The sequence below is a fragment of the Haemaphysalis longicornis genome, unplaced genomic scaffold (assembly GCF_048455015.1).
Source record: "Haemaphysalis longicornis isolate Haplotype H1 unplaced genomic scaffold, Haemaphysalis longicornis Haplotype H1 scaffold_8, whole genome shotgun sequence".
Taxonomy (NCBI): domain Eukaryota; kingdom Metazoa; phylum Arthropoda; class Arachnida; order Ixodida; family Ixodidae; genus Haemaphysalis; species Haemaphysalis longicornis.
In genome coordinates, this window is record NW_027526445.1 from 143,141,915 (window position 1) to 143,169,207 (window position 27,293).

Sequence of the window (27,293 nt, forward strand, 5' to 3'; positions counted from 1 at the left end):
ACATTGCTTGGGCAGTACATAACGCATTATGACAAACATTTTCGCCACCCATCCGCATACCAAGAACGACACAAGACCACAGGACCCCAGCGCGCGTGTGGAGGCAGCTGACACAAGTCGATGACGGCGTTGGCTGTGGTGGGGCCGCGTTCGCACTCCTACCGACCTAGTTGCCAAAGATACGTCAAGTCGAAGCGCGTTTCCCACGTTCTTTGTTCCACCTATCAAGAGCTTGTAAAATGAAATGTGCAGCGAGTGCAGTTCCAAGCAGGTGGCCGGACAGGGTGGAATTGCAACGGCAGTTATGGAGTGTACATACTGGTGGGCAAAAGGCGAGCCGCAGGTATTCAATGCCGCTTCTAAAGCCAGCAAACGTGACCACTGGAAATGTTACAGCACAAAGCACGGTTGGCACGGGGTGCGAGGGCCGTGAAAGAAACGTCACGTTGATGGCTCCCAACGCCGGAGCAGGGCGGCGGCCGCATCAGGTCAAGCCCCAAGCTCACGAGAGAGGCGGATGAGATGCTCACGCATCTCAAGCTCCAGCAATGGGCCTTGTATTATTTTTTTCTCCCGCACTAGTCACCTTCACGTCTTCGCCCACTCCACAGGCAAACCGCAAGTCTTCTCCTCAAGGGATAATTTTGTGCCAGTTACGCAAGTCTGCCAGCAGTGCAGTGCTACCATGCGGTCTAACTCCCCCAATAGGTGGAGAGCGCTCATTTCACAAGAATCATGAGCTGCCTATTCTGTGCATTTTTTTTTTCCGGGAGTAAAGTGATTTTTGCGTTACTGATGACTGCCGTGTTCCCGATGCCGAAGGTCAGGTAAAAGACCACAATACAGACTGTATTTCACAGCGGAGCTATTATAAGTTAACTCCCATGTTTCTTTTTTGCGTCCGTTCCATAATAAATGCCACTCTCCTCTTAGGTTAGCCTGGCTGCTCCATTTAGTCCCCCGTTAGCTTCCAGGGCTTTATATTTGGTCATAGGATGGCGTATATTTGTCCTGAAAGAACGTATTCCTAACAATGCAGTTCTGTCAAGAAGTGAAGCTGACTTCTGCTTGGTCTTTGTAAACTGGCTTTTTCTAATCGTGTGTTGAACAGTGAGGCCTACTCACAGTCCTGCAATACGCTTCCCCGGGGCGCTGGCGCGCTTTGAGGGGGACCTTGTGGCAACTACTAACCCACAAACAGTTCCACTACGTTTACAGAGGGAACGTTTTGGCTAGTATTAGTAGTAGTAGTGTGTATATTTGGATGAGGGGGGCTTAGCCTCGCATAAGTCCCGGCAATTGTTCATCTAATCGTCCCCAATATTATATCAGATACACGCAATGTCACCACACTCCACTTAGTCCTATTACAACCGAGACACACAAGCTGTCACCACACCTCACTTAGTCCTTTGGACTGCACGAATCTCAACAGGAGACGAGGCGCCTCTCTTCGCGTAATGCAGAGCTCCGTGGGAAAAATAATGTCCTCCGTTGTGGCACATGACACTCGTAGCTTCTGGAGATCACGAAAACGTTCGTCCGCTCAGGGTTGGTTTTGGATCAGTTCATAATGCAGTGATTATCGTCAGTGGTCCCACTGCACAAGGGGCACAAAGAGGATACAACAATGTTGATTTTATGTAGGCAGGCTGCTGTACAGGCTGAGTCTGAGTCACTTACCCTTAAAGCCGTGTATAGCTATATCCGACCTTCTTGCACATATAGGGCCCGGCAGAAAGCAAGAGACCTTTTATACAGCAAATGCAACGAAAGCACGAAACTTTTCCTTGAGAGCTTCAGCGTCAGGAGTTGGTGCTGTTTTAACACTTCAGATGAGTTCCTTCAAGCTTTACCGTGTTTAAACTTCCTTATGGTGGTCGTCCGTACAATAGTTATGTACGGCTGTGGTGTTTGTACTTAAAAGTCACCGCAACCTTACAGTTCACATTGTAATTCATGAAATTAGGCCTTTGAAGAGCGACGACAAAATATTCACTGCCTTTCCATTCTGTGAAGAAGGAAGTAACAGCGAATTTGGGCGCCGTCTAAAGAGTACACGAAACAAAACCTGTCGGGGCAAAGGTCTAATTAGTGTCGCATGATGGCGGCGATGGGAGCAGTCAGAGTTGATTTTACCCAACCGGCCGAACTGCTTCCGCTCACTGACTAGCCAGAGTCACTGTAATTATTAATAATGACTCTGGCTAGTCAGTGAGCGGAAGCGGTTTGTCCGGTTGCTTAAAATCAAGACAGACTGATCCGTTTGCAGTTGCGAAACGACACCAGCGAGGATTGCTGTACTGGATGGGAGCAGTCTGTCTGGAAAGGAATGTGCAGCCGTTCGGTCGATTGGGAAGCCGTTCGGTCGTTTGGGTAAAATCACCTATGACTGCTCCCATAAGTCTGAGTGTAACAATCATGTCTGAGTGTAACCCTCCTGTGGAAGCCCATGTATTGAGAGCAGACTGGAATTCTACGATATTTACGGCTTCACTATGTACTGCGTAATTCTGAAAAGTAAACAAAACTCCTCGTAATGTTAGAGTCGACTTAGCGGCCAATTTTTAATTATTTTCTTTTGATGTTGTTGCATAAAAAAAGGATTACAGCCATTTTCCGTAATTAGGGCTTCTTTTGACAGCTGGTTACACATCATCTGAACGAACAGCGCAAGGACGAAGACGAACGAACGGAAAAAAAAGACAGTACAAGCGCTGACTAGCAACTGGGCGTGCTTTATTGCGTTCTGCAATATATACGAAAACACGTGCGGCGTCACAACTTTGCGATCAATCAAAACGAAAAGGAAAAGATAAGAAAACAGGTAAAAGCAAGTTTTTTATCCTTTCCTTTTCCGGTCCTTTTGGATTTAACGCAATGTTGTGACGCCACCAGCGCTTTCGTATATATTGCAGAACGCAATAAATCACGCCCAGTTGCTAGTCAGTGCTCGTACTGTCTTTTTCCCGTTCTTTCGTCCTCGTCCTTGCTCTGTTCGTTTTCTGTAACCATACTCCTTTCGTAGATGACCATGCATCAATGGCAGACGGAATTTCCGTAGTGTTGATACCTTCACTGTGAACTAATTGTAAAAGTAAAGGAACACTGGGCGTCATAATAGAATCGACCTAGCGGCCAATTTCAGTTTAATTTTTTTTTCAAGATACTGACATAAAATTGAGGGTATGGAGCATTCACCATAAATTTGACTTTACCGCAAGATTCAAAGTTCTTGGTCAGCGCGACTCTGTAGCGAACGCAAAAATTTTCTGAAACTAGCCATAGACAACTTCCCCGTAATATCCGACAGCAAATGAACTGCCAGAGTTCACCGAAATGAGCACCGCGGTACAAAAAACTTTTTTCCGGTATTTCACCTATTCTCAGACTGCTTTATTCATTGCGCGCCTGAAAGAGCGGCCCTGCAATATGCCCACCTCACGTTACACACGGGGGCATCGATAATATCCTCCCTCCGTGCACGCGACAGTCTCCAGCGGACCTATCGCAAAGATAAAAAAGTTACAAGAAGGGACAGGGGGCTTGCAATCAGTTTCTTATCTCCGCCGATGTAGGGACTGGCTTCGCAAACTCATCACTTGAAGCTGGGAAGATCGAAACATCTGTCGAAAATTGAAACACTTCAATGATCTACATACGGGTGCAGGGGGCAAGGCCTACAGCGTTTTCGCGCAATTTCACGCACGCGGAGTCTGTAATGAAGGCTGCTTATACTCGAGAGGTAATCATTTGCCGCTAGCGCCGCGAAAGCGTCTCTTCCTAAAAGAACAAAAAAGTGCTGCAGCAGTGGTCATTTTGGCTGGCGATAAGCAAGAGACAATAAGGTGGCGTATCTCGCCGTGGTCGTGTATAATCAGCTGCCTTATCTGCACACATCGTAACTTTTCCCCTACCCGGCGGAATTCGAGCTCGCTCTCCTCCCTCTCCCAGTAGGCCCGTTATCGAAGTCCCCGCGGATCTCGGAGCCTTTATGGAGAAGACAACGGCGTGAGAATCTCACCCGTTTATGACTCGCCGCTAGCGCCGCCTGCAGTAAACCGGGAGTTCGGATAACGCTAGGGCAACGCACGAAACACCAACCAACACGGTTGGTCTCTGTCTTGTGCTTTAAGAAGCCTCTGGGATCGTTTGGATGGTGCAAACTTCGACGCTGAGGACTGCATCGGGCGGACATGTTGTGTAACGTATCACAGCGAATTGTCTAAGCCTATCTGCGAACGCGGTAATCTGTTGTGTGGTGTTCCGAGTGATCGTGAGACAGACAATTTTCGTTCTATCAACGAAGCTTAGCATAAGATCTGCCATAGAAAAGACGTTTCGGTTGTAAGCAGCGCAAGCGCCAGTTCAGCACGTCGCCGGTTTCCTAGTGAGCTCCGAGGCGAGAAAGAAGACGATAATCAGCAAACCACAATGGGGCGAGCCGGTTCGTGGAGAATAGTGGCCAAGGAGGTGGCTCGAAGTTTCCAGGCTGCCAGGATGGGCCATGAAAGACGGTTGTCCTCTGCGGCGGCTCTCGCCTCGACTAGGCAGCGAGAGATTGCAGTTCTCGGAGCCCCCCTTCACCACGGTCAGGTAAGAACTGTTCACTAAAGCATCGTTAGGTTCGTGTCGGGCGTGATAGTGAGCTGGCAGTGCCTATTTAGTAGCTAAATGCTCAACAGTATCCTGCGGTCTGGTTCACAGAACAGGCATTGCGTAGTAGGGGTTATCGTGTATTTGTTTTTTCCGCTTGACTGCCACCAATCGCCAGAGATGAGCAGGCGCAGACGAGGAACCTTGGAGCTGGGACCGTTTCAAACGAAGAGGACAAAGATATACCTCTGCTGATTTCATTGCGCCATTGCTGTGTGGGACCCTCTGCAACTCATGCTTTGTGTGAAACTACGTTATTTTGAGCAATCCTTCTCGATGGCTGCCGTACCTCATATTTAGTAGGCTGCGTCTAATTTCACGGCAGCCGTGAGAATTACTCCCGGGAAATTTTCACGGCATTTTCCAGAAAAGCTGGCTGGCCTAAAATGTGCTGAATAATATTTCGTTCCAACGTAACCTTAACATAACAATACCTCACCGAATCTTGCGTAACCTAACCAAACGAGTCATAAACTACAGAAATCCAGCCCAACTGCAATAAACCTAATCTAAACCAGCCCAACGACACAGAACACAAGCTATATTAAACGTAATTCGACCGATTGTAGAAGTCACGTGCGCCGATCTCTTGATTTAGTAAAAACCAGCAGAGTAAAAAAATAATAACAAAATCACTATGACCGAAAAATTCTGAAACACAAAACAAAATTCCCCGCATTTCCCCTAGGGGAACAATGTGAAAGTGCGAATGCATGAGTTGAATTTGCGCGGTTCGGTAATGTTCGCGAAAGAGAGATCACACACACACACACACACACAACTACAAAGAAAGAAAGATGCATTTATTCACAGACACCTATTTGTGTTGTCGTTGTACTTGATTGCTAGAGCGGATCTCAGCTTTGAAATTTGATCTCAGCGTGTCAGTACTCCTTTAAGGGGGTGCATTAGCCCTTCTCGCGCCCGATTCCTGGCCAATCCCCCCCTTGTGGGTATGTGCCATGCACAGACACCTATTTGTGTTGTCGTTGTACTTGATTGCTAGAGCGGATTTCAGCTTTTAAATTTCGTGTCAGTACTCCTTTAAGCGGGTGCATTAGCCCTTCTCACGCCCGATTCCTGGCCAATCCCCCACGTGGGTATGTGCCATGTCAGCGGCCAGGCAGCGCGCGCCCATCTCCCCCCGTTGCCAAGGAAGACGAGGAGCGCGCGCACCCGCAGCGGTTGCTATGTGGACGGACGGCGGTCACCGGAATTCAGGGTCGCTTATAAAGTGCATTCGCACTTAAAAACAACGCATAGTCGCACTCGAACCTCAGCCTTCTCATTTGAAACCAACGGCTTTTCATAGAATCTCTGCGTAGCATGCTTAGCCAATAAGAGGTGACTGCCTTGAGAAATTTCTGACGGTGATTCTCACGGTTGCCGCCATAATAGACACTACCTGGAATCTTGGCGTTAGGACCGTTTCAAATGAAACGGGAAAAGATATACATTTCTGCTGATTTCATTCTGCCATTTCTCGGCGAGACCATCTGCAGCCCCTGCTTTGTGTGAAACTACGTTTTCTTGTAATCCTTCTCGGTGGCTGCCGTACCTCATATTTAATGTAAAAAGTGAGGAAGTGTGGTTTTTGACATCACAAATTGCACCCGTAGATCAAAGGTGCAGAATCTAAATAGCCGCAGTTACATTGTTGCCAAAAGTGCGGATAATAATTTAGCGTCCGCTTTGTACACATTGCTTTGGAATGATAACCATTATTTCTTACTTGCTTATTCGCAGAAAGTTTTATGCGCCAGTAATAATATTGCTCCAGTCGTACATAACGGCGGGTGTGAAGAAGGCCATGCAGCAAAATACCAATTTGGTTCTCCGAAAAGACTGCTTTGTGCCGATAAGATAGATACCAATCTTATCACGAACAAGAAACTAACCTAGGTAATAAGGAAAACGGATAAAGTACTGGCGACTCACAAGCCACTTTCGCAGCTTGTTATTTTGACATCCCAGAATCTTGATTGCGCAATTGGCGACCCCTGACCAACGCCACTCCGGGAAACATGACTGTGTGGCAAGTGTCTCTAGATGACTTTGATTGACCACTTGAAAAAGAACCCTTGCAATTAACACATTGATATTTCTGTTTTTAATATTCCCCTATTACACCACTGCTCACGATGAGTAGTTCGAGACTGTAGTGCCAAGTTGGCGACGGCCCCGAAGGGCGAAACAATCATACGTGCGTTCGGGTTGAAGACCGAAGCCAAAGAGGGCGTTTATTCAGAATTACGTCACATATATACCTCAGCTTAGCCCCCTGGTAGTAGAACCACCGAAACCGAAACCCCCGGTTACTACATAAACAAACAAATTTCTATGTTTATTATATTTTCATTGGTTAAGAAGCATCTTTCGGGGCTGAAATGTGCTAAGTTAAGAATGGCGACTTCCATCAAATCGAACAAGGTTTTATTCTGTCTTCTTCCTAGCCGCATTACATTACGCAGTGTCTAGGGTGCCGTCCGACGGCCCTATAGTTCATCGCTGCTGGCATTGACAGAGTGCCGTCTGGCGAAATTCGAATATTTCAGACTAGGCTAGCACCGGCTAAAGCGTCTGTCGTATTGCAGAGAATCCGGCTTAGCTTCTTGATCCCAAGGACGGTTGTTCGGGACCGGATCTTGCCTCGGTTGTGGATTTTTTTTTTTTTTTTCATCTTTTAATTGAACTATAATTTTTATGGCTTAGGTTAGTTTTGGTGTTTAAAAGGATCCTTTTGCGTGCTTAGATCATGTTATGTTTAGGTTAGGTTGTCTTGCTCTACTTTATCTACGGTGATGTACTGCCAGACGCGGCAGTTTAGTTACAGAACGCTGGTGGACGTCGCTGTAGTGCACTGCTTATAATACCGTCGGACGTCACGCTAGACACGGCCTTACATAAACCAGGCCCTTCCGTTCGAATTCACCGCAACATTCGTGCTCTTCTCTTGTGTACGTCTTCTCTAATGCTCGCGTGGATTGTTTGTTCCGGTGCTGTGTCGCGGCCCCGAAGGCCAAGGTGAATGCTCTCTACACTGCAGCGTTAAAGGGTCCATGAAGAGAAAATACAACTTTGTTTAACTTTAAAGAGTTAGGCTTCGGTACCTCACTCAGCTCCATTCCGGCCACGAAAGACGTTTTTTAACCGATAAAAATGCAAGAAATACTTAAGAACTTTGAAATTTCGCGCCACAGTGACGTGTTATCGGCGCGAGTGACGTCATATGGGCCAGCACTAAAAACATAATTTTAAGTGGGTTAGGTGCACGTTAGCATTCGAGTGATTCGATCAAACGGAACTAACGGCCCCACTACAATCGTCCAGTCATGTGCCCTGGCGATTGATTAGTTCGGCCGCCGCCAATCGCCCAAACAAGATTCTGTGACGTCATAGAAAAGTTGCTGGAAACTGGCTAGTTAGTCGCCATAGCTACACACGTTTTCTTTAATATCTCTGTTATTTTTTGGAAGTTTGCGATGAAATCGGTATCATTTTTATCGGAACAAAGCAGCCTTTCTAATAAGCCAAACTTGTATTTGGTCGTCATGGCTCCTTTAAGGGTGGAACACACGTACGAAGAACGATGCGCCTCTGCACTCGCTTTCCCTCTCCTGAATCGGTCTGGCAGCGTTCAGGAATACGCGTACGCAATAGAGCTGCAGGACCGTTTCTGGTGAGGGAAAGACGAGCGGTTTCCGCACGTGTGCCAGGCAGGCAAGCAAACCAGGGAACAAAGCAGTGTTTTCGAAGAAAAGAGAAGGAGCGGTTCACCCACAGCATTTTTCTAAGTACCGCCACCTTCGGTGCCCGCTGTTACCCTTGATGCCCAGTGCTGCTGAGGAGAGCAGCAACTCAAGCAATATTTTTATCTCTCGAACTTTGTTGAGGGAAGGGGGGGGGGGGGGTTCGACATTTAACACCATCTGTTGACAGAAAAAGTTCCCGGACTTTAAAAATTAAAAACAAAGAGAGGTCAGCACGTACTTCCATTGCTAAAAGAAATTCCTGTTAATGCGGGTGAACTCGCATCGAGCCCGGGGGCTCAATGTGCTAGTGACGGGTTAGCGAAATTGGGCAGTTTTGTTCTTAATACAAGCGATAGCAATACAAACTTTACGTTGTTATCTTTACTTGAACCATAAGTCACGCTGATCAAAGAAGCTTTCTTGTTCAACTGATTTATGGGCAGTCGGTGCCCAGTGTTTCCCAGTGTTTCCCAGTGGGTCATGTGTCCGTCCAAATGAACAAATTTTTTTTCTGACTTCACATTTGTAATTTCAAAAAGTCTATTCAGATCCTAAAAATATTTTCACCATATTCCGCAGAAAAAGTACATATGTGGTCATAAAAGGGTTAAATCGCCTTAGTCAAGGGGAAAGTTTCGCCCGTAGACATCCGCCCTCCGTGAAATTCTCTCGTTTATCACACGTTGCCTTGTAAGCGGGAATAAGTTTCGCCAAGAGGCATAAAGCCATGTCAAGCACAAATGATGAATTTTTGAAGTTTTTTGAAGCTTTTGAAAAGAGAAATTCGAAGTTTTAGTACATTTTTAGGCCCCCAAATGTGTTTTTCAAACGAGATTTTACACGTGCCCCGTGTACATGAGGCGGTGGTCCAACTCTAAGCAACGATCTTCCAACTGAGCTGTTTGAAAGTGCAGCTTCTGCTCTTCCCTGTATTCGAGGATCCTAGTCACAGCGGCCACAACACTTAGCAAACTCTTCCGGCTAGACAAGCTGACAAGTCTTGACCGGATCAATGCCACACAGAGGCTAAATAATCGACCCTGCACCTTCCCCTAAGGCCAATACAAAAACCTATCTTTCGCGCGCGAAAAACTTGTTTGACGGAAGAGCAGTCTACGGAATGGTCTACTTGGTGTCGCATCATGGCGGCGATGGGAGCAGTCTGTGTTGATTTCCCTCAACCGGACCAACCGCTTTCGCGCACTGACTAGCCAGAGTCACTAGAGAGTTTTAGCAGTCCGTCTGTTCCGTCGTGTAGTAGTGTCCGTATTAACCGGGACCCGTCTGGGTACTAGTGCATTCGTCGCGGTAGGGGGTTTAGTTATGCAGTACGGCCTTCGCCATGCCCGCGCATTCGTCACGGTAGGGTGCGCCTCCTCGCCTTCCTCTTCTCCCTTCCGCGCGCGCAGGCGCAGTCGGGTCCCGGTAAACACGGTTACTACGAACGCGACGGAACCGACGGGCTGCCAAAACTCTCTACTGTTAAATATTAATAGCGACGCTGGTTAGTCAGTGAGCGGAAGCGGTTTGGTCGGTTGGGTAAAATCGAAGACTGACCAGTTGCATTTTCGAAACGACACCAGCGAGTATTGCTGTACTGGATGGGAGCAGACGATTTAGATTTTTACCCAAACGGCCAAACCGCTTCCGCTCACTGACTAGCCAGAGCCATTGTGAATAATTAACAGTGACTCTGGCTAGTCAGTGAACGTAAGCGGTTTGGCGAGTTGAGTAAAAACACAGACTGCTCCCATCGCCGCCATAATGCGACACCAATTAGAGCTTTACCTATTGCCACAGTGGTGACGTCAGGGCAAACAAACGGCGCTGAATGGCGAGTCCATGACGCGACATAGTGGCCGTTCTTTCACCAGCGAGTCTCAACTTTCTACGCCAGCACTGATGCCAACCTACTGAGACTTAGGCGCAAAAAAGATGCCAAATGTCAGGAGCACAAACTGTACGACAGGTCACAAAACGTTGCATGACGAAAGCGTTATTTTTGTCAGATGAATATCGAGCTGCTTTTCTCAGGTATTTCGGATTAAAAGCTCGGCTGATTAGTTGGGCTTCGCAACAAATTCGCCGTCTCCAGCAGACCATAACCAGTTTTGGTCTCCGTTTCACTGAAATTTATTTCCGTAATCCAAATTTGCCACCGAATAGCCAAGCCCAGCAACACTCTCACCAAGGCAGCCAACGGATTTGTAGGCGCATGGAGTGTTTCTTTTTTTTTATGTGCTGGTGCAGTCGGTTACAGTGCGCATCCAATACTCTTTAATCACGTGCTTCGATATCTAACATGTGTTTACACCATAAACGTGAAATCGAGCTCAAGAATATGAAACCCGAGTCAGGCGTTAGCCGCGTGAACGTGGCTATTTTCACATGACGGCGTAAGGAACAGCTGTTGGTCGACGAAAAAAAGACCCCCGCACGCTAATTATTTCAGCGAGTCCCGCAATATTGAACTACGCATGGTCTTTCAACTTTAGAGTGACCCGTGAATTGTCGTATTGCAGTTTCTAAGGGGAGAGGGGAGGATTTTTTAGTCACCTCCATCGCGATATGCTTTCTGGCAGATCTGTCCTCGTAGTAGAACTTAGACCCGCGCCGGACGTGTACGGAGCGGGTGTACGCACTCCTTCACATTGGCGCCCAGACTATGAAAGTCACTCAAAACCAGCTTCGGAGTGACGCGATGGGGTCGCGCTGACGTCAATGACGGCTCCTGAACTGATTATAAGAGACTGTCGTAACCATGGAGACTGCAACAACATTGACGGCATGCATAAATTAGGTAAGTCACCGCGGTGGATCGGAGGCTAAGACGTTGGTTGTGCTGCTGAACCCAAGGACGCTGCTTCGATCCCAGCTGTGGTGGCTGCTTTCGGATGCAGGCGGAACGCGGAAACACGCGTGTGCCGGGATTTCGGCGAACGTTGAAGATCCCCTGCTGGCGGCCAAAGCTAATCTGATGCTTACGACAACAGCCCGCCTTAGGCCCAGGTGGACATAGCTCTGGCGCGTTAACAACCACCCCTGCCCCTCTTAAAAAAATAATTGAGTGTCAGAAAAATTCCTGTGAAATTGCAATTTTCAAGAGCACTGAGTGACATCGACGATTTCACGCGAGCGACGCAACGCACAGAGTACACACAAGCGAAGTTTCTCATTGTAAAAAAAACGTCCCGTCGTGAATTTCTTAAGTGATGCTCTCGGGTATCGCAGAGCCCGGCATTCTGGTTTCTGTAGCATTTTTTGTCTTAGTCCAATGATCATTGTGGTTGTCACGAGGCACAAGTCCTTTCATGAAGACTCGATGGGGTTTTTATTAATCTTCGTGTGCTCTCAGAAGACAACGCGAAGTCTCTTGTGTGCCACTATCAAACACAGTCAGCGATATTGCAGATTCAATATATCAATGACTGAACCGGGCAGACAGCGTGTTATCGTAAGACATGGGTCATTTTGTTGACTCAGATCGGGAACAATAGGGGTGGGCTCGATGGCTGCGGTTATCTAGAGGGGCACCGATTCCTTCAGTGAAGTATTGCGACAAACTGCTCCGATAAACACCTCTGCACACTGCAGCCATTGTTGGCGCAAAGTCAACAATGGACGCGCGAAAGCCAACTCAGCGTCGCACGCTGTGACTTAAACCCCTCGTTCTTGGCACGTGAAGAACTCACTTTCGTCTCTCTCTAAACTGTACAAATCCTTTTTCTTTTGTAATTGACATGCTCAAATTACTCCTTAGGCCATGTCTCTAATACCCCTGCTACACTAGCGTTCGAATTTCATTTGAACCAAATGTCATTTGACTCAAATGCCAAGTCGTGCTGCTACACTAGCTTTTAAAACGCCATTCGGCTCAAATGACATTCGAGCCAAATGAGCACGGCGAGAGACACTTGAGATTTCAAATGCCATTTCTAGCACTCTCGCACGCGCGCGTCGTCGATTGGCAGTGAAAAATATATTACTTCCGCACGTAAAACAAACAAAATATTTTTGTTTGTGGAACTTTGTTCACTGCTCATTTACTTAAAATTTGAAATCAGCATATTTAATTTTTATACTCTCAAAACCAGTGGGTCAGTTGCCAAAAAAATAATAAAGCTACGTAAACAGCCACCACATTAGAGTCAAAACTGCTGTCTCTTCTAATAAGATATCATTTTACTGCCTTAGACTGCTCCTTAATTTGATTGTTGTATTATTGTACGAAAACGGGAGGGGCGACAACAGCGCCTTACAGCACGGCGAGCAACTGTGTAGCTTTCAAATGCCATCGAAATTGTTGTGTAGCACGGCGGATTCTGAATGGCATTCGAAGCAACCCATTTGAGTCAAACAACATTTGGTTCAAATGACATTCGGACCCTAGTGTAGCCGGGATATATGACACGCTTCAAAGTAGAAACACAGCGCATTCACTACGTAGTCTCTCCTTTCGCCGCTAGAGCCATGGAGCAGTCGTAGCGCTGGACATGCAATAAATGGAGAGACAAAATGGCAAGAATAAATGGAGAGAAAAAATGTAAGCTAGAACCTCGTTAGAGATGTACTGGGATGAAAAATTCCACATCAGAAAAGAAAATTTATACGATAATTCCCAGTGCAGTGCTTTGGTTTTCGAGGCAAGAGCAGGTTGCTTGCGATCTAAGAGTGTTGTGGGGAAGTATTCAAAAAATGATAGGCTATGCGTGGTCTGCGCAAAAGAAACAGAAACTATGCGGCACATAGTGTTAGAATGCGAAGGTATCCATCCAAATCTGCATGAGGGAAATATTCGGTTTCCACAAGCACTAGGATTTAAGGGTAGCACAGTGGGAGTTAACCTCAAGGCTGTCAAGGCGACGAAAAGATTAGAATGCTGGTGAACGAAAAGCAAAGAGGGGAATAAGGCCTAAGACAGATACCACCTGTAATAGAAAAAATAAGTAATTTGTGCGTAGTAAGATTGTTTGTGCCTGGCCTAAGAGCAGCGCTAGTACTAAACAAATAGTATAAAACATAGGTATATTAGTTTTTTGGCAAGATGGTACGTCATCACCCCGCTACAAAGGGGCTACCAATGGCAAAAATCATCATCTCGCATTCCGAATGCCGCGGGTGTGATTCCCATCCGGACCCAAATTTAACCATTTTCAAGTACGATAGTCTTTCTTGGGCTACTTAAACCCGCACAGATTGGTCTGTCTCTCTGTCCCTTGATGAAGCCATCTGGCCAAACGTTGAAAGAATTGATGATCGAGATCTTTATGTAGACAAAACATTTCTGAACGGCCAAATTAGGAAACACACTTCATACTTGGCAACATTGTTCAGTAAAAACGAAATGTTAGGCACAATTGAGGCAAGGTATCAATGCGCAGCCGGTGCTCGCAGTGTTATTTTAATCTAAGGTAAATCTGAGCTTGATATTTGTGACAGCGAACCAAAAAAATCCCGCCATCTTCACGAAGAAAATGATGATGAGTGGGGCGAAGCTCCAATGCCTATCGGTAAGACCGTGAAACATTCGCACACACATCATATAAAGACTCGACACGTTGTTAGAGGGGTGATTGTATATACACTTATATACGCGATGGTTATTATTTTCATATCGTTGCAATAATCCCGCGCCCGCTCCGATTCGAGGTTCTCTTGCCACCGCTTGCGTGCCGCCCCTGCTTCGCGGGCTCTCACTTCGGGATCCCCTTGTCGACGAGCACCCTTTGCTTCGGCTGCGCGAGCCTTCGCCGCTGCCGCCGCCTCCGCATCGATGCTGGTGCTGGCTTGCGATTGCTGCTGACGCTGGTGTCTTTCTTTAGCCTCGCGAGCTCTCACCGCGGGGTCTTGGCGGCGGGCTGGCATTGCAGCCGCGTCGCGAGCTCTCCGCGCCGCTGCCTTCGCTTCCAAGGTGTTCATGATGAGTAGCTTGTGACGCGCCGATGATGATGCTTAGTGGCTTCCCCTTTGAAACGGGGTGGCGTTGCACAGCGGCCTTAGTCGCAACGCCACTGTACAATCACCTCGCCAAAAAATACAAACAAAATAAATAAAAAAATAATGTCAAAATAAAAAGAAAATACTTTTACGAAATGTTTGTGCTAGTTTGACTTCTTTGTTCGCATGTCTTCCCAGACTGTTCTCTGCTCTTTTTCCACCAACATTCTAACCTTCTTTTACTAACCTCTACTGCTGTCCAGTTCACTTTTCCGCTAACCTTAAAGCCAAGGGCTTCCGGAAGCTGGATGGCTCCATCACTGAGGACTGGACGGATACCTTTGCACTCCGTTACAATATGTCGCATGGTTTCTGGCTCATTTCCGCAGCCTGCGCATAGTTCTTCCTGTACCGGCTCGCGGATAAGCGTTTTTGTCCGCAAGCAACCCGCTCGGGCTTCAAAAAGCAATGCACTCCCTTTGGTCGCCTGCTAGATGGCGCACCGTCTTGAGCGGCGGCGCGCTATGTAGCAGGCGACCTATGAACTATTATTGCACAGCTGCGCCTCTAGCAGTCGCCTCGAGAACTAGTGGACACGGCGACGGCGCGACGCGGGACTTGCCCCGAGCAAGAGGAGCTTCGCCCCTAAAAGTATGCGTTGAAAATAATACTTAAACTCCAAAATACGAAAAATGCTCGCGTGAGCCTCGACCTTGAAGCGCTTATCCAAGTGGAAGTCACACAGTAACAAAAAGTTCCATAGATGAAGCGAGCAGAGGAACGCGGTAAAATTTAATCGACTTTAGCGAACCTTGACCGTGTTTCTGTGGGAGGACAACTTTTGCCGCAAAGTGAGCAGATACGCGGCCGCATACTTAAGACGACAGTCTGGGATACTCAAACGCGGGCATTATCGTTTGTCTGTGCGTTCATCCGTCCGTCCCTCGATTCATCCAGCCGCCAGAAGTTCACGGAATCCATCAAAATTAAGCATTTATAGGCAGAGCCTTTCCAAATGACTAAACCTGCTGGCGCAAGTCATACATGCCCTCATTATTTAGGCCGCAAAAACTCGGGCACATTTGACGAAAAAATGTATGTACTTTAACCGCAGTACCTGCGTTCTTTTATTTAAGAATGCGCGTAGAGTTGTTTTTTTACGATTGCACTTCAAAAAGGCGGCGCCTTACAACAGGCGCTTTCATTCTCGCCGTACGTGCGAGATAAACGGAACATTCGCTCTTGCTGCTGCAAGAACAGTAAGAAACAAGAGACAATGATTCGCACTTTTTCCAACAGATGGCTCTCAAAAAGTGCGAAGGCGAAAAAATTTAATTGCATTGAACAAATCGCGTTCAACTCATCGCTACAGAAATGAGGAAGTGGGGGCGGAAGAGCATAAGGAGTGGGGGCGGAGGAGAAATACTGGGTGGAGGCGGAAGGCGACTGTCGTATTGCGACGACATTTGCAATTAAGCAAGCACATACGTGGTCAATTTTTTTCTTGCCAACTTAATTACTTCCCTTTCACTGGTCGTGCATAGCCGACCATTTTGTGTAAAATGTCTAACTGCCGAAACCGTATTTTCAACCGAATTAGTCAACTGATGTTTTCGCGCTAACATTAACTCAAGAACTCGGCGGGAAATGCATAAGTGAGTACGAGCACGTGCTTCTGTGTGACTTTTGCTCCACGAGAAATTCCTCACTACGCGAAATCGTTCTGGAAGGCTTACGAGGGCCTGTTTTGAAGAGACGGGCTGGCCCATGATGCAGGCGCTGATTGCGAGAGGTTGCCCATTCATTCGCAACGGTTCCCCGACATCTGTCGGCCGCTTCATCGTCTCAAGCACGACCGCTTTGGCAGTGGTTGCCAGGCAGTTTAGAAATTTTCACAGAGCTGCCGAAATAAAGCCATTCTTTAAAAATGTGTTAACGGTATGTACGCTTTTAGGGGAGTCGCAAAACAGCCTCCCAATTTATAACATATCGAAACGAGTTTGGTGAGCGTCAGGTCAGGTACTCAGTCGTTCTTCACGTCTTTCCGCGCAGGCACCCATCCACGAAATGGTCACTTCTGCGGCTTGGTCACACAGCTACAGGGCAGTGTTCTCTAAGTTTGAACTAGTATTTATGAATCTAGTCGGTCAGGACAGAATTCGATTTGTCTTGCGCTTGACACTGCGGAAAACAATGAGCTTCTCGAAAGAAAAGTCTATGGAAACTCAGGTATGCCTTTGCCACTGTCTTATAGCCTCTAATGTCGTCACTTTTTTTCGTAACAGAGGAAACAGGGCGTTGAGGAAGCGCCGAAACTACTACGAGAAGCTGGACTTCTTGATCGACTCCGTGACCTAGGTGAGTGTCCTGAGCCTATAAAGTCCACACGATTGCATGCTCAGGCGTACATACGCTCTTGTATGCCTACATAATACGCACATCCATTCGTACATAAGTGTGTGCATGCATACTTAAGTACGTGCATACATACATACATACATACATACATACATACATACATACATACATACATACATACATACATACATACATACATACATACATGCATGCATGCATGCATGCATGCATGCATGCATGCATACATACATACATACATACATACATACATACATACATACATACATACATACATACATACATACATACATACATACATACATACATACATACATACATACATGCATGCATACATACATACATACATGCTGTGATGATTGACGTCTCCGGGCCGCAGAGTGCGCCAGAGACGGCGGTGAAAGAAGACGACGAGCGGAGAGCACGAGAGGGGTGTGTGCCGGCAGTGACCGCGGACGAGACAGCGCAAGGATTCCTCTAGGGAGGAGGTTCGAGGGCAGGCCAGGAGAGTTCGCGCGCCGTGCTCCGAGAATCGTCCCGGGAGCTGTTCCGGGACTCCTCTGCTGCAAAGAGGGGTGCCTGTTCCCGCTGGCGAGATCCCGAGGCGTGATCCGGACCGAGGTTCGGGGCGAGACCTAGAGTGGCCAGGCACGAGCGCGGGCATCGGCGTTCCCACCTGGGGCCTCTGAGTCTTAAAAGGCGGCACCGAGAAAGTGTACCGCCACGTCTCCGGACTACCGGCACCGTACACGGGGAGCGCTCAACACGTACTACCAACGTCATTCCGCCCAGCGTCGAATAGACTAGACGTGAGCGTATCGCCTCCTTTTTTCCCCCTCCGCTAGAACTTTACTTCGGACTTGTGTTGGTTTCTTTTTGCGTCCGCGTTGCGAGTGTGCTGCATTGTGTTACCGTTATCGTTCCTAGTGCATTTCTCTAGCGTTTGTGTGTCCGCCAAAGAATATGTTTTTAAAATGTGCTGAACCCATGGCATCACTTGTCGTTGATCATCCTCCACGAGCCACACGCCCGCCTGCTTAACACGCGGCCTCACAATTTCTGGCGTCCGCGACAGGACGCCAGAACCTCCTCGCCAGAACCTGCCCTCGAACCTCCTCCCTAGAGGAATCCTTGCGCTGTCTCGTCCGCGGTCACTGCCAGCACACACCCCTCTCGTGCTCTCCGCTCGTCGTCGTCTTCTCTTTCCCCGCCGTCTCCTGGCGCACTCTGCAGCCCGGGGAAGTCAATCATCACATTCACCCCCCTTCCCGAGAGGTTTGTTTAGGAGAAACAAAACTCGGCACAGAATGTCACCACCGCAGCGACGAGACGCATCACACGGAAGAACGTTCTGCCGTGTCAGACGTGCTAGCACCACTAGCACCAGCACAAGAGTACTGTGCGAAACAGTCTTCGAAATAAAAGCCTAAAACAGTCGCTATTTCAACGTTCGGTACACCAGCAAAAAAGTAGCATGATCACGACGCGGAGATACGGCTCAAGTAATCTGCACCTAAGTTCTCGCTAAAGTGCTGTAGCCTCTCGCTAAAGGTAGAGAGCTAAAGTGTCATAGCCGCTCCAAAGATAAACTAATACCTGTATTAGGAATAGTTTTCTAATGCTGTCCTCCTGCTGAAGTAGAATATTTGGGAACTTTCGGCATACAGTCGCTCATATTCTAAAAGTCCGAGAAACGATCCCGCCTTCAGCTTTATCAATGGGCGCGTGTGTCACCTTGAACCCTGTGGAGGGGTCTCTCTTCTTGGCTGTGGGTTAGAGGTGGACGATCGCGTCGATGGCAACACGCCGAAATGCCTCGATCCCTGGCACGATCTCTCGTGGCTACTCGGTATTTAGGCGCAGCGCTCTGACAAATGTGACACGACTTTACGAAGCCTGCAGCGTCAGCTTTCATCCCAGGCCAGTAGAAGTCCTTGCAGACCCGCTCCATGGTTCGCTTGATACCCCTGTGACTTCCGAGGGTTCCTTGATGGGCCTTGTCCAAGACGATGCCGCGTAGATCCTGGGGGACGACGACTTGCTTTCTTTCTTTTCCGGAGGGCAACTGATGTCGTCGGTAAAGAATACCAGCAGTCTTCCCGAACTCGATCCCCGCTGCGTTGAATGTCACCTTTCTGCCGACCTCGCCGAAAAACTTTCGGAGAGAAGGGTCTTGCTGCTGTAGCGCACATAAGTCAGCAGAGGTGATAGTGCAGGGGCTGTCAGCAACGGCAGGTACCTGCGGCATTGTTCTTGTGGATTTGCGCATGTGGGTGTTCAACCCTGCTACATTTGGCGAAGACAATGGCAGGTTCCGACCACGCAGTTCTGCTGGGACCCGGGTGCTGCCTTCTACAAGAACCGTGCTTGCTAATACCGGGTTCTTTTCCTGAGACACCTTGCGTCTGTTTCCGCAGTGATACTCTGGCGGAGCGTGGCGTCATTGAGACTTGGTCGGCGCTTCCATCGCAAAGGAATTGGGTCCAGGCAATGAACCTGCTGCTTGGCCCTGGTTCTCGGGCAGGTTTGCGCCAGCTTCAGCCTGGTGTCCGAATTTACGGCCCCTCAAGCAGAAGGCATTCTTCTTCATGGCATGGCTGGAACCCGGAGACGTCGACTTCGTCCAACAGTCAGCTGGCCAATGGCCCTGCTAATTACATAGCAAGCAGTAAGGCCTCGCCTTACGGTCCTGCTGGTCAGGAGGCCTGTCAACTTCAGGTGGCCTGCCCCTCTCGTCTTCTCGACTTCTTGCCAAGTTGTTGAGACCTTGAGCTTCGAGATACTGGTCAGCTGCTTCAACTAGCTGGTCCAGGTTTTTGTAGCCCCTCTCTTTGAGGAAAATGGCTAGCTTCTCGTGACACCTGTCGAGAAATTGCTCGGCCACCATTTTGTCTCGGAGCGCGGCATCCGTCTGCTCCATTTTGGCCAGCTCCTGCCAATTGTCAAAGTAGCCGAGTAGGCGGCCCGCAAATTGACGGCCTGTCTCCGAGTCCTGTGGCTGGGATTCCCTGAACTTGCACCTGTAGCCCTCCTCGGTGTATCGGAACCTCTGTAGTAGGGTCTGCTTTAGTTTAGGGTAATTCATGGCATCCTCAGAAGACATGCGACCAACGGCACTAAGAGCTTCACCAGTCAAGCACAAGTGTAGGGACAGCACCCACTTGTCTGAGGGCCACCCTTGACTGGTTTCCACCCTCTCAAAACGCTCGATGTAGGCGTCAAGCTCATCTCGATCCTCGTTGAAGGCAGGAATGAACTTGCGAGGGCTGTGGACGCCTTGTGCTGCATTAGTCGCAGTGTCACTTCCCACGGCGTCCGAACTCGCGTTGGAACCCTGAGACCGCTCCTGAAGTTGTAGCCTCAGTTCTAGCATGGCACGTTCAGCCTCAATGCGCACTCTGGTCTCGGACTCTGTCTTCTGGGCTAGTATTGCCACTTCTTTAGCCGCCTCGCGTTCAGTTGCGCGCCGGTCCCTTTCTTTTATGCGTTCCTCGTCAATCCATTCTTTTAGAGCTGGTCCGGACAGTCCTACCTCCTTCCCAATGGACCTCAACTTTTCTAGTTCCATCCTCGCTTGCCACACCCACTTGCCTGCTTAGTCTCAAGATGGAATTCGAGCACGCTGGTCCTGTCGCGGACGCCAGAAATTGTGAGGCCGCGTGTTAAGCAGGCGGGCGTGTGGCTCGCAGAGGATGATCAACGACAAGTGATTCCATGGGTTCAGCACATGTTAAAAAGCATATAATTCGGCGGACACACAAACGCTAGAGAAATGCACTAGGAACGATAACGGTAACACAATGCAGCACACTCGCAACGCGAACGCGAAAAGAAACTAACACAAGTCCGAAGTAAAGTTCGAGCGGAGGGGGAAAAAAAGGAGGCGATACGCTCACGTCTAGTCTATTCGACGCTGGGCGGAATGACGTCGGTAGTACGGGTTGAGCGCTCCCCGTGTACGGTGCCGGTGGTCCGGAGACGTGGCGGTACACTTTCTCGGTGCCGCCTTTTAAGACTCAGAGGTCCCAGGTCGGAACGCTGATGCCCGCGCTCGTGCCTGGCCACTCTAGGTCTCGCCCCGAACCTCGGCCCGGATCACGCCTCGGGAACTCGCCAGCGGGAACAGGCACCCCTCGTTGCAGCAGAGGAGTTCCGGAACAGCTCCCGGGACGATTCTCGGAGCACGGCGCGCGAACGCTCCTGGCCTGCCCTCGAACCTCCTCCCTAGAGAAATCCTTGCGCTCTCGTCCGCGGTCACTGCTGGCACACACCCCTCTCGTGCTCTCCGCTCGTCGTCTTCTTCTCTTTCACCGCCGTCTCCTGGCGCACTCTGCGGCCCGGGGACGTCAATCATCACACATACATACATACATACATACATACATACATACATACATACATACATACATACATACATACATACATACATACATACATACATACATACATGCATGCATACATACATACATACATACATAAATACACACATGCATACATGCATACATACATACATACGTACATACATACATACATACATACATACATACATACATACATGCATGCATACATACATACATACATACATACATACATACATACATACATACATACATACATACATACATACATACATACATACATACATACATACATGCATGCATACATACATACATACATACATACATACATACATACATACATACATACATACATACATACATACATACATACATACATACAGCAAAAACGCCCGTGTGTACGAGATTTCGGCGCACGATGAAGATCCCCAGGTGGTCAAAATTAATCCGGAGCCCTCCACTACGGCGCGCCTCATCGCCTGCGTTGCGTCGGCGCGTTAAAACCCCACAATCAATCAATTACATACATACATACATACATGCATGCATACATACACACACATACACACGCATACATACATACATACATACATACATACATACATACATACATACATACATACATACATACATACATACAAACATACATACATACATACATAAATACACACATGCATACATACATACATACATACATACATACATACATACATACATACATACATACATACATACATACATACATACATACATACATACATACATACATACATACATACATGCATACACACACATACATGCATACATGCATACATACATACATACATACATACATACATACATACATACATACATACATACAGGGAGTAGTAGAACTTTGAAGATGGTAGAGAACACAAGAGAAGCAAGTTCTCTTTGCTGAAACGTAGGCCACAATCGTGCTTTTACCTTGTTCGAAGTTTTTCTTCTCTTACATACATACATACATACATACTTACATACATACATACATACATACAAACATACATACATACATACATACATACATACATACATACATACATACATACATACATACATACATACATACATACATACATACACACACACACACATACACACACACACATACAAACATACATACATACATACATACATACATACATACATACATACATACATACATACATACATACATCGTAACAAGGTGCATCAAAAGTAGCCTTCTTTGGGACAAACCGGGGACTCCTGTCTTAAGGAAGCACGCACTTGCATCCAGTAATAACAACACTGCAATAAATGAAGACGTTTCCTGTAAACGCTGAGTAAGGTAATATACGGAGGAAATTGGCGGTTGCACCTCACATGCATTTACGAACTTTCCGCTGAATGCTCTCCGTGACCGGCAGGCCCGGTTCGCTTTGTCCGCAGGCTGTCATATCTCTCCCTAAGCAGAACGCGTGAGCACGCGCTACAACCCGCGGCAACCGGCTTCGCGAACTCGGCGTCTGTAGCACGAACTCGGCGTCTGTGCTACCAACTTCAGGACGAAAGGCACGTGAACTTGCAAGAACAGCACGCCAGGCATCACGCCACGAACGCTGCGCAGATTGTTCTGGAAGGTCGATCTGGCCGATGCCAGGCGCTCCTCCCCAGGCACCCGCTCACGTGCGCTAGTATATTTCATTTGTATTTTTCGTGAGCTTCTCACGCGGCGCAAGCCTACGCACAAGCCTTGACGACGCCGCTGTACCCCATCATTTGTACCATGTGCTGCACAGTGACGTCGCCGCTTAACAGTACACTGCAGTTATTTGTAAACATTGCGGGGTTACTAGCGCAAAGTGTAGTCCGGCATGTGTGAGCCACGCTCCGAAGACGGGGAGAAAGCGCATGCCATTTGAGCGTCTGCGGGGATCCTGAAGGCGTTCATACACTGCGTATAGGCCTCGGCTAGAGATTGGTACGACTCCAAGCCGACCCGGTAGGTTTATCTGAGGCATTTTACAGCCGACAACATGAGAGAAACGTGGTATGACGATTATTGAGATATCGAGAATTTCCATCCAACGATAACGTCGGATGTCAAGCATGTTGTTTCACAGAACCGAAACCGAAACTTGTTTGAATGCTAATCTTGGATATCGTACAATCACGTAGCAACTTTAGCTGACGTCACTGCGGTTAGTTGGCGCAGCCGCCGCTAACCGCGAATGGTAGCTTTTTTCTTCTTTCAGACTTAATCAAATAAATACCGCTTTATCACCCGGATAAACGATGAAAACTGTGTTCATTTTAGCCACTCTACTCAGTGGAAGCAAGAACGGGAGCTTGACCAATTCACTTCAATGTCCCTTCAACGGGCGCCGTTGAGGCTCCGAAGAGCCATTCCTAGGCTAGCAAGGCGAGTGCGAAGCTATGTGTAACTTCTCCAGGGATTGCTAGGCAATGCGAGGTGATGTCATCGCTCCAGCGAGGTTTTTTGGTGCGGCGGACGGATAACGCTAGGCTTAAACACCCCTGCTGTTAAAATGTCCCGAAGTCGTGTTCCGCCTAAGCCTGCCAGGATTCGTACTATGCGCATTGCTCCCCGAAACTTGAGACGGATAACCGCGGCTGATTCACAGTCAGGAATGGCTCAGTAACAACTCGCCTGTTTCGGCTTATTCACGTTTGCTACACTGCTTCCCCTGTATCTAAGCTGCTGGTGAAACCTACCAGCTTCTTCTACCTCCTACAGCCCACCTGCCTGCTCGTACGGGCTACCTCGTCGTGCGACCTTTCCCGCAGCCAATGGGAAACCCATATTTACGGCTACCTTCAACCGCAGGGTACACAGTGAAAGACCACGGAGACGTGCGCGTCGAAGGCGTTCCAAATGTCACGGACGGCAATTCGCTTGAAGCAGACATCGTGGGAAAGACCAACAAGAATGTAAGTCCGGGCAACCTAACCTTGCGCAGCGAGAGTGCGGAGGGAGGGATAAGGATTATAATTATATAGGAGGTTTACCCTGGTGATCATGTATTAATTATGAATGCTCAATCATTTCTGTGTGAACTCAATGAGGAATTCCGTCCGTACACTGCGCTCTATTGTAATACATGCAATTTTATGGAGGTATTTAACGAGCTGTCCTCCCTACATTAATATAAGACTGCTTAAAAGGCACCTGGAAAAATGTATTCCCTGCACTGCTGGACTGTGACTAGGGAAGGCCACTTTAAAGGGAACTTCATGTGTAGCAGAGCGGCTTAAGCCTTTATTCCCACTTGGGAGTTTCAACAATTTATTTTCTGTGAAGAAGCAAATTGGCGTATGTGCGCTCTACTCCCTTTGAGTAGCCAATAGAAACATAATTCTTTTGTAACTCAGTAGGAGAATACCTGACACGCTAGTAACGATCGCACGTGCAGATCCGCGACGCCGTGGCCAAAGTCCTGGGGTCCAGCAGCGGGCCCCTCCTGAACCTGGGCGGTGACCACAGCTTCTCCATCGGCACCGTGACGGGCCACGCCCTGGCCACACACTCAGACGTTGCGCTCATCTGGGTGGATGCTCACGCCGACATCAATACGCCGACTTCTTCGGTATCAGGTATTCAGCCACGCATTTCTTGGGACCGCGGGCCCTCACCTTCCTCCCGCCTAGGCCAATGGCTGCAATAGGAGAACCGTACTCATGTGCCCTGTGAATAGTCCTTGTGTAGCCCTTTTGTCTTCTGGAGAGCCGCGTACTTGTGTGAGATGTGGTCTCAAAACAGGGCGGTTTCGGGATACCACAAGCTATCGCGAGTGCGAAACCTTGACGGAGGAATCAACCCGAAGAGCAAAGCAAAAAACACGCCAACTACGACATCAGCGTTCATCAAAGGGGCACACCTTCAGGGAAAGGAGGGCCTACACTGGGAAAATGTGAACAGTCTCCCCCGCACTTCACGTAGCCTTCACCTTTGGATCATAGCGGGGTTTCTAAGAAACAAATTCATTCATTGCACATTGTTGCTTGGCTTATCTGCTTGATTTAAATTTTTTGCCCACTGCAGTTGTCGGCAGAAAATATGGTTCATTTTCATATTATTCGTTAATTTAGGTAATTTTCGTATTTTCTTTTTCTAGCAGTTACACGATGAATGAAATGCGGGGCACTCTAGGGAAAGTATAAAGCCGGACGAACGACATAGTCACTGCTGGCATCCGAAGTAATCAATTTTCTAAATTCATGTGAGGCGGGATCATCATCATCGTACCGCGTAGAGCAGTCGCACTTATACATGGGCTCCTGCATTTCTACGCAATTTTTTGGGCTATGTATATCTAACAACCGGTCAAGTGACATCACCAGAACCCCCAAGTGAGGCGGAACACGTGGACACCAGGCTTTGACCGGTACGTGGACGCTGCTGATAAGAATCGCTGCTGGAAGTGATCAGCGAGTGGCGAAGGTCGCTAGGCCTGGTCGGAAACATACCCCCCAACTGCTGCGCAAGGCGCAAGGCGCACGTGTCTACGTGTCGCCCGATCGTGCACTAAGCGGTGGTGGGCGGAGAGGACTATGACCGGCAATGAAGAGCACGCGATGGAACAAGAAATCCAGGAGATGACAGTTCAAAATGCGAACACCAACACCCAGGTCGTCCATGAAGCGCATACTGGAGAAGAAGAGGAGATGCGAGAAGAAGCCGCGGAGACCATGATCCAAAGCGGGAATAACACCACCCATGTGAGCTATGACGCAGACAGCGGAAGAACAATATATCATTCATTGTGGATGAAGGAGGTTAACCGAAGGAGCGCTGCCAAGAAGAAAAAAGAACAGGAGGGAATGACCGCTGCTGCTGCCCAGGACAAGGAACTTCCAGAGGGGAGCACTTCACCTGGCAACAACAACGTGAAGGAGCAAACAACAAGGAAGAAGAAACCCATGGGCCTTAAGTCACCGGCGCTGCCGGAGACGGACTACAAGATCGTGTATCGCCCCCAAAACGGGTTACACCTAGCAAAATGGAAAGACTCGGACGCTGCTATTTCCATGTCGCAGGCAATGAACATGCCCCTACGAGACTTTGTGAGCAAGATCACTGTCCAAGTACAGTGGACCCAAAACCTGCTTGTAGTCAGCACGGCCCATGAGGAGCTGATCAACCAACTCACAGCAATCCGCCAACTACAGGTGGGCCCGAACATTCACAATTTCACTCCATATCTCAAACCATTGCCAGACACGAGTGCGGGAGTAGTGGTAGGAATCACCGATTGGCTGACCAATGAAAACATTATGGAATACATTGCGGCAGAACGTCACGAAATCGTATCAGCAAGACGCCTGGGAAACTCGACGGCAGCGGTAATACATTTCAAGGGACCGCACGTGCCCTTTTATGTAAAAGTATTGGGGACAATAGCCCGTTGCCGCCCGTACCGCAAATCCATTCAGTACTGTAAGGCATGCGGTGATATTGGCCACAGACAGGACGTATGCACATCGCCCAAACCGGACGTATGCACCAAATGTGGCACTAGAACAGCCGCTGCAGATCATACGTGCAACCCGAAATGTAAGCTATGCAATCTAGCTCACGAGACGGCCAGTAAGGAATGCAAGAGGCGTCTGAAACCAGCCCCACCACCGTTGCACGTCAGACAGGCTTGGGCACAGAAGAGGGACAATGCGCCGTGGTCGACACCCTCCTCAGACCGCAGCTTTACCAGTTCAAAGAGCAGCATAAGCTCCGAGCCGTTGCCTTTGAGCATTCTAAAGGCAACCACTAATGGCTCGCCTACTTGCTTAACCTCGGGGCGCAGATCGCGATCCCGTTCAAAGTCGGGGACCAGAAGAAACTCGAGGTCCAGGTCGCGGTCGATTTTAAGAAGGGACTGCAGTAGAGGTGACGAGCAGAACACTAACAAAGTTGTGTTCTCGGATAAACATTTCCCGCCTCTGTCTTCTGCTACATCCTGCACTGCAAATAACATCAAAGGAGGGAAAGACACGCCTGACTGGCTAGCCCCTTTTGAAGCACTCCGGCGTTCCATGGAAGAGAATACGCGAACAACCAAAGAATTGATCAAGGAAAACGTTACGACGAGGAAGTACTTAGAAGAAATAATGAAAGATATTCAACAAATCAAAATAGAACAAGCCCGACAAGATAAAGAAATTGCACAGATGAAACAAGATCAGGCCCAAACGAAGCAATGCCACGCCGAATTTC

General features: G+C 48.3%; 1 protein-coding gene across 1 annotated transcript in view; it reads left to right on the forward strand.

The window, feature by feature from the left end:
* The first annotated feature begins 3,620 nt into the window (after window positions 1-3,620).
* Arg (arginase) overlaps window positions 3,621-27,293 on the forward strand; it is a 39,240-nt gene continuing 15,567 nt past the window's right edge. Inside the window, exons 1-4 of the mRNA XM_077680303.1 lie at window positions 3,621-4,596; window positions 16,631-16,703; window positions 23,910-24,013; window positions 24,496-24,676. Coding sequence (XP_077536429.1) covers window positions 4,435-4,596; window positions 16,631-16,703; window positions 23,910-24,013; window positions 24,496-24,676 — 520 coding nt within the window. The 5' untranslated portion in view covers window positions 3,621-4,434. The remainder of the gene's footprint in view (window positions 4,597-16,630; window positions 16,704-23,909; window positions 24,014-24,495; window positions 24,677-27,293) is intronic.